Genomic DNA, 5610 nt, shown 5'->3' on the forward strand with positions numbered 1-5610 from the left:
AAATGCTGAGAACACCTTCAAATTCACATGCTCCATTTCTCTTTAGTATGTTGAATTACTGTAGCATGTTTAAAATATTAAGAGATTTCACAAAGAAATCTCAAAATATGTTGTTTTTACTGATATCCTGGAATAACCAGAAAATAGACAAAATATGACTATCCATCCATTTAGTGACCCCCACAAGTCTGGTATCAAAACTTAAATATTAAATGTCAGTGAATGCTTAACTGTTTAGTAAGACTTTAGGCCTGATCCTGTAATCCTTAATAACTCACGTGGCAATTCCTTTTTTCCCCAAAGGAAGCTCTGCCTTGAGTAAGAACCACCAGACTTCAGCATATGAGCAAGTTAAAATTTATGCAGATTGCTCCTTCATACCTCAGAAGTACGTACAAGAGGCGAGTGCTCGTCACAATTCCAAAAGTTACTGAAACACATTTTTTTTAAAATCTCTGTAAATAGTGGATGAAGGTGGAAAGCTACAGTACTTTGTTGCCCAGCATGAATTCAACGGTAAGGCTGTAAAAATTAAAAAACGAAATTCAAGGTCAATTTATGGCTTTAGCAAGACAATACATCCTCAAATCAGCACTAAGCAAATGTCTCAATTAAAGGCAAAGAAATTTAAGTGTACAAGTCAATTGTTACTATAGTGGTTTGTTTTGTTTTTTACCCATAGTTCTACAATCTAAGGCTACGTCTACACTAGAGACCAACGGGAGAGAGCTCTCCAGTTAGCATAATTAAACCACCCCCAACGAGCAGCAGTAAGGCTTTATGTCAGTGGGAGAGCATCTCCCGCCAACATAGCACTGTCCACACCAGTGCTTATGTCAATGAAACTTGTGTCAGTCGGGGGGGGGGGGGTTTCCCCCCCACACCTGATTGACATAAGTTTTACCCACAAAAGTGCTAGAGTGAACATCGCCTTTGATTCTAGTCTCTATACAAATAATTCTTTCCATTCTCTCATTTAAGCAAGGGGTCCTAGCTGCATGTTCACGCTTAGAAAACAAATCAAAGTGATGCCTAAAATGGAAGTATTTTTGGCAGGCCAATAAGATACAACCCTAAAGACTATTGTCATACTTCTCAGACTTAATAGTATTTCAAATCTGAGTTAACTGCCTAAACTGAGCATTCCCATACTTTTTAACTCCACTAGGCAGCTAATTTCTCATTAAATTGTTGACTGGAAAAAATACAAAGCAGTTTTAACAGTCCATACCATTTTATTAAGTGGTCTTTCCACTGCCCAACATCAGCACTTGTGTGTGATGAATTTTGGAATTGTTCAACACAGTACAATTTAAATACTCACATGGTGACCACCAGGCATTGATGGAGTACCAGCAGGACCAGATGGCACTTGAAAAGGATTAGGGGGTGTAGGATATAGTCCTGGAGCTGGATATGATCCTGAGGGTGGAGGAAATGGACCAGGTGGTGAAGGTCCCCATGTTCCAGGTGGGACAGTACCCCACGGTACTGTAGGTGCAGCCCCGGGTGTCTGGGTAGGAGTGGCATATGGCCCAGGGGGTGGATATGGCATACTAGGTGCAGGATATTGCCCTCCCATTGTTGCTCCCCATGCTCCAGAAGGCATGGATCCCCATGGCCCAACAGGAGCAGGAGGTGCAGCTGGCTCTGTTGGACCACCATATGGTCTTGGAAGCTCTGGAAAGGGCATATTTGGTGGAGGATATTGCCCTGGTGGGACAGGACCTGGCACAGATGGGGGTGGATAGGGACCACCAGGAGGAGGGCAAGAGGGTCCAGTAGGAGGAGGTGGAAATGGAGCAGGCGGTCCAGGTGGCATTGAAGGATACATTCCTGTTGGGGGAGGTCCAAATGGCACACTGGAGGCTGTTGTATTTGGTGGCAATCCAGATGGCCCCGTAGGTGGAGCACTTGGGGTGTTCCAAGGATTGGAAGCTGGCCAGCCTTGTGTTGGCTGACCAGTTTGTTGACCAGATTTTGTATTGCTCACTTTGGAGGTTTTAGCAGGGGAATGATCCGGTAAAGCATCTGCCAACTAGAAAATAGAGCACCAGTGAGACTGCAAACTGCCTACTATTGTAATCACTAGCTGTGCATGGCAATCCATTACATTTACAAATGATGGACAATATTGTTAGGTAAAGCTATATTAGCGCCTACATGGTTGTGCTTAATTTCATATAGCTTCTCTCTTCAGAACAGCTTCACTTTAGAATAGAAGTTAAGAGGTATTCTGACATACTATAGCTATAAAACTGAAGACAAAAGGAGAGATACCATATGTGACAATAAGCAAACTTTTCAGTGCAAACCCAGAGAGAAGGGTCATTAAGCATCTTCTACATAACTACCTTGAAGGCATCATGTTGGAATTACATTGCAATACTAATCTCAGACCTGAAAGTCCCAAGGAGACCATCTGACAGTTTAGTACATTTAGCCCTCTGAATTGATCTACTCGCTCCACAGCTAATATCACAACTGCAGCACCAGAAGAATCACCTCCCCATTTTTTCTTAAATAACTGTCTGGAATTCAGAATGAAGTTGCTTGGCCAAGCGATTAAGAAAAAAAAATGTGATTACTTACCGAAAAGTCATCAGCTCCAGACATTTTACTGAAAAAAATAAAATAAAAATGAAGTTAGTTGAAAGCAATTCTCAAAGTGTTTCAGGCAGGAGCTTGTAAGGAAGCTAATTCCTGCCTATTTGTCTAGGTTCAGTACACAGCAGTTCTACTCTACTAGATGTCAGTGTTTCCCCAACCATGGCTTTGTTTTCAGGATTCAGAGCTGAACAGATATCGATCTGTTGCCAGAGCGGACTAAGGTAGTTCTCTCATGGGAGAAGAGATAGTTTTAGTAGGGCCTCTGTCTACATTGCAGTTCCAGCACATAAGGGAACCAGTCATAACACGGTAGATGGGACCTACCTATCCTGTAATTGGACCATATAACCAGAACTTAAAAATTGCATGTGCTTAAGGCAAGTTGGAAGCTGCCCAGGCAACTGCCCTCAGTTTCTGCAGAATCTAAACGCTCATTTTAAGTAGCATTAAATTCGTGAAGACAACCTTCAAAATGTGAACTGACTAAACAGATGCTGTCTTAGTGAATCTAAAGACAAACCATTACATTGTCTACTGCTGCTCAGAACCTTCCCAAACTGCAGCAGGGTGAAAACTGACATCTTGTCAGTTTTTACTGCTCCTATTTGGAACAGCATGGGCAGCAGTGAGCTGAATCAAACCAGTCTGCTGCTTGGGCAAATTGAGGGTTGGCAAAGGTTGGCCCTTGAGCTACTCATTGAGGATGCCCACAAACAGAGGAGGTGCAGAGTAGTGGAGATAAGATTTCTGGTTGCTAGAAAGTGAGGGATAGAATGGGTGGCAGATGGCCCTTCATCACTGTGGCCGGAAGGCTAGAGGGAGGCGTAAAGAAGTGGAGGTGCAAAAGTCTGTAGTGCAGACCTGGCCTTCGTATCAATCTCTGGCTAGTAGATTTAATCTTCAGGCTAACAGATCTCCAATTAACTTCTAAGCCCTATGGTGCATAGATAGGCATGAGGTGGGCAGGAGTGAGCTGGAGAGACTGATGGACAGAGCTTAAGGCCAGAAGGCAGCATTTTTATCATCTATTCTGGCCTGAAGAGATTTGTGAGGAAAGTAGGGAAAGAGTAAAGCTTTTCTAGGGCAGGAGTTAGAATACAAAACATAATGGGAAGACAAGAAACAGACCACAAAGCCAGCTAAGGAATAGATACTCATGATTTATTATAGAAAAAAGACAATGGGCAGTGAATCCGGAAAGGGAAAGAATAACAAAAAGCAAAACCAATATAAATAGGGATGGCTGAACAGTGTTCATCAAATATATTTATCAAATGGTACATTCAACATGTTTTGCACTATTTGACCAAAAAAAACCTTTGAAAAATAATAGCTAAATATCTGTAAAATTAGTCAAATATAGTCAATGAACGTTTTTCTGTAGTGATTGACAATGTTGCCATTAAAAACAATGCACAATTGTTTTATTCCGTTAAATTACAAAGGACATAGCCTGGTGTGAGGTTTTAACAATAATTTTTACTTTGGCAAGTAGGCCTAACCCTCAAACTAGTAGACATCAAGTAAAATTTAAAATGCTCTGTGCATAAATGGGCTAATCCCATGCATGTATCTGGTGCCAGGTCAGAGGACAATCATTTTATATCTAGTATCCTCTACTGTGGTTATATTTTTAGTGTAGACTTGCCATACCAGTTTACCCCTCCCCTTTCCAGAGCCCTAAAAGTAAACCCTTAAAACATATTAGATACATTAAGGTGAATTAATTATATTTTATGTAGTTTTTCACTAAAATGTTTTAGAAATTATATTTAAATTAATATTCCATTCAAGTTGTTCAATGCAGTGAAAATACAGATCCCCCAAAGATCTGGATTGGGACCTGTGCTGTTCCACATATTCATAAATGATCTGAAAAAGAAGGTGAACAGTGAGGTGGCAAAATGTGCAGACAGCACAAACTTACTCAAGATAGTTAAGTCCAAAGCTGACTGGGAAGTGTTACAAAGGATCTCACTAAATTGCGTGACTGGGCAACAAAATGGCAGATGAAATTCAATGTTGATAAGTGCAAAGTAATGCACATTGAAAAACATAATCCCAACTATACATACCAAATAATGGGGTCTAAATTAGCTGTTACCACTCAAGAAAGATCTTTGAGTCATTGTGGACAGCTCTCTGAAAACATCTGCTCAATGTGCAGTGGCAATCAAAAATGCTAATATTAGGAACCATTAGGATAGATAATAAAACGGAAAATATCATAATGCCACTATATAAATTCATGGTACGCCCACATCTTGAATACAGTTCTGTACAGTTCTGGCTGCTGCATCTTAAAGAAATGTTAGAACTGGAGTAAAGAGAAGGGCATCACAGATGTTTGCGGTATGGAATATCTTCCATCTGAGGAGAGATTACAAAGACTGGAACTGTTCATCTTAGAAGAGATGAAGAAGGAGGGATGTGACAGAGGTCTAGACAATCATGAATAGTCTGAGAAAGTGAATAGGGAAGTATTACCCATTTATATAACACAAGGGGTCACCCAATGAAATAGACAGCAGGGTTAAAACAAACAAAAGGAAGTACTTCTTCGCGGAGCGCACAGTCAACCTCTGGAACTTGTTGCCATGGAATTTTGGAAAGGCCAAGAGTATAACTGGGTTCAAAAAAGAATTAAATAAGTTTGTGGAGCATAGGTCCATCAATGGTTACTAGCAAGATGGTCAGGGATGCAACCACATGTCCATAAGCCTCCAGCTGTCAGAGGCTGGGGCTGGATGACAGTGGATGGATCAATCTAAATTTCCCTGTTCTGTTCATTCCTTCTGAAGCATTTGGCACTGGCCACTGTCAGAGACAGGATACTGGGATAGGTGGACCATTCGTCGGACCCAGTATGGTCATTATGCTTCAATTAAAGTCTCAATAGGCAAAATGCCAGATCAATTTGTAAAGGCTTCATTTGACTTTTTTCCCCTTGATACTCTTCATATATGCCTACAACTAGTTAGATGCAGTGGAGCTGTAGCC

At 41.1% G+C, this 5610-nt stretch overlaps 1 protein-coding gene across 1 annotated transcript; it reads right to left on the bottom strand.

Annotated features, from left to right (window-relative positions):
- Positions 1-449: 449 nt before the first annotated feature.
- Positions 450-2722, bottom strand: MAPK1IP1L (mitogen-activated protein kinase 1 interacting protein 1 like). The gene is made up of 3 exons (XM_024208652.3): positions 2593-2722; positions 1325-2038; positions 450-522 (listed from the first exon to the last, which is right to left on the bottom strand). The coding sequence occupies exons 1-3, from the start codon at positions 2614-2616 to the stop codon at positions 511-513; spliced, it is 750 nt and encodes a 249-aa protein (XP_024064420.1). The 5' UTR covers positions 2617-2722; the 3' UTR covers positions 450-510.
- Between the last annotated feature and the right edge of the window lie 2888 nt (positions 2723-5610).

Source organism: Terrapene carolina, unplaced genomic scaffold (genome assembly GCF_002925995.2).
Source record: "Terrapene carolina triunguis isolate 2854851 unplaced genomic scaffold, T_m_triunguis-2.0 Scaffold189, whole genome shotgun sequence".
Lineage (NCBI taxonomy): Eukaryota > Metazoa > Chordata > Testudines > Emydidae > Terrapene > Terrapene triunguis.

Excerpts from the sequence above, each read along its gene's own strand:
- MAPK1IP1L (XM_024208652.3), bottom strand. The coding sequence starts at position 2,616 with ATGTCTGGAGCTGATGACTTTTCG. Across the intron at positions 2,039-2,592 it reads CTGGAGCTGATGACTTTTCG|TTGGCAGATGCTTTACCGGA; the intron begins GTAAGTAATCAC and ends TCTATTTTCTAG.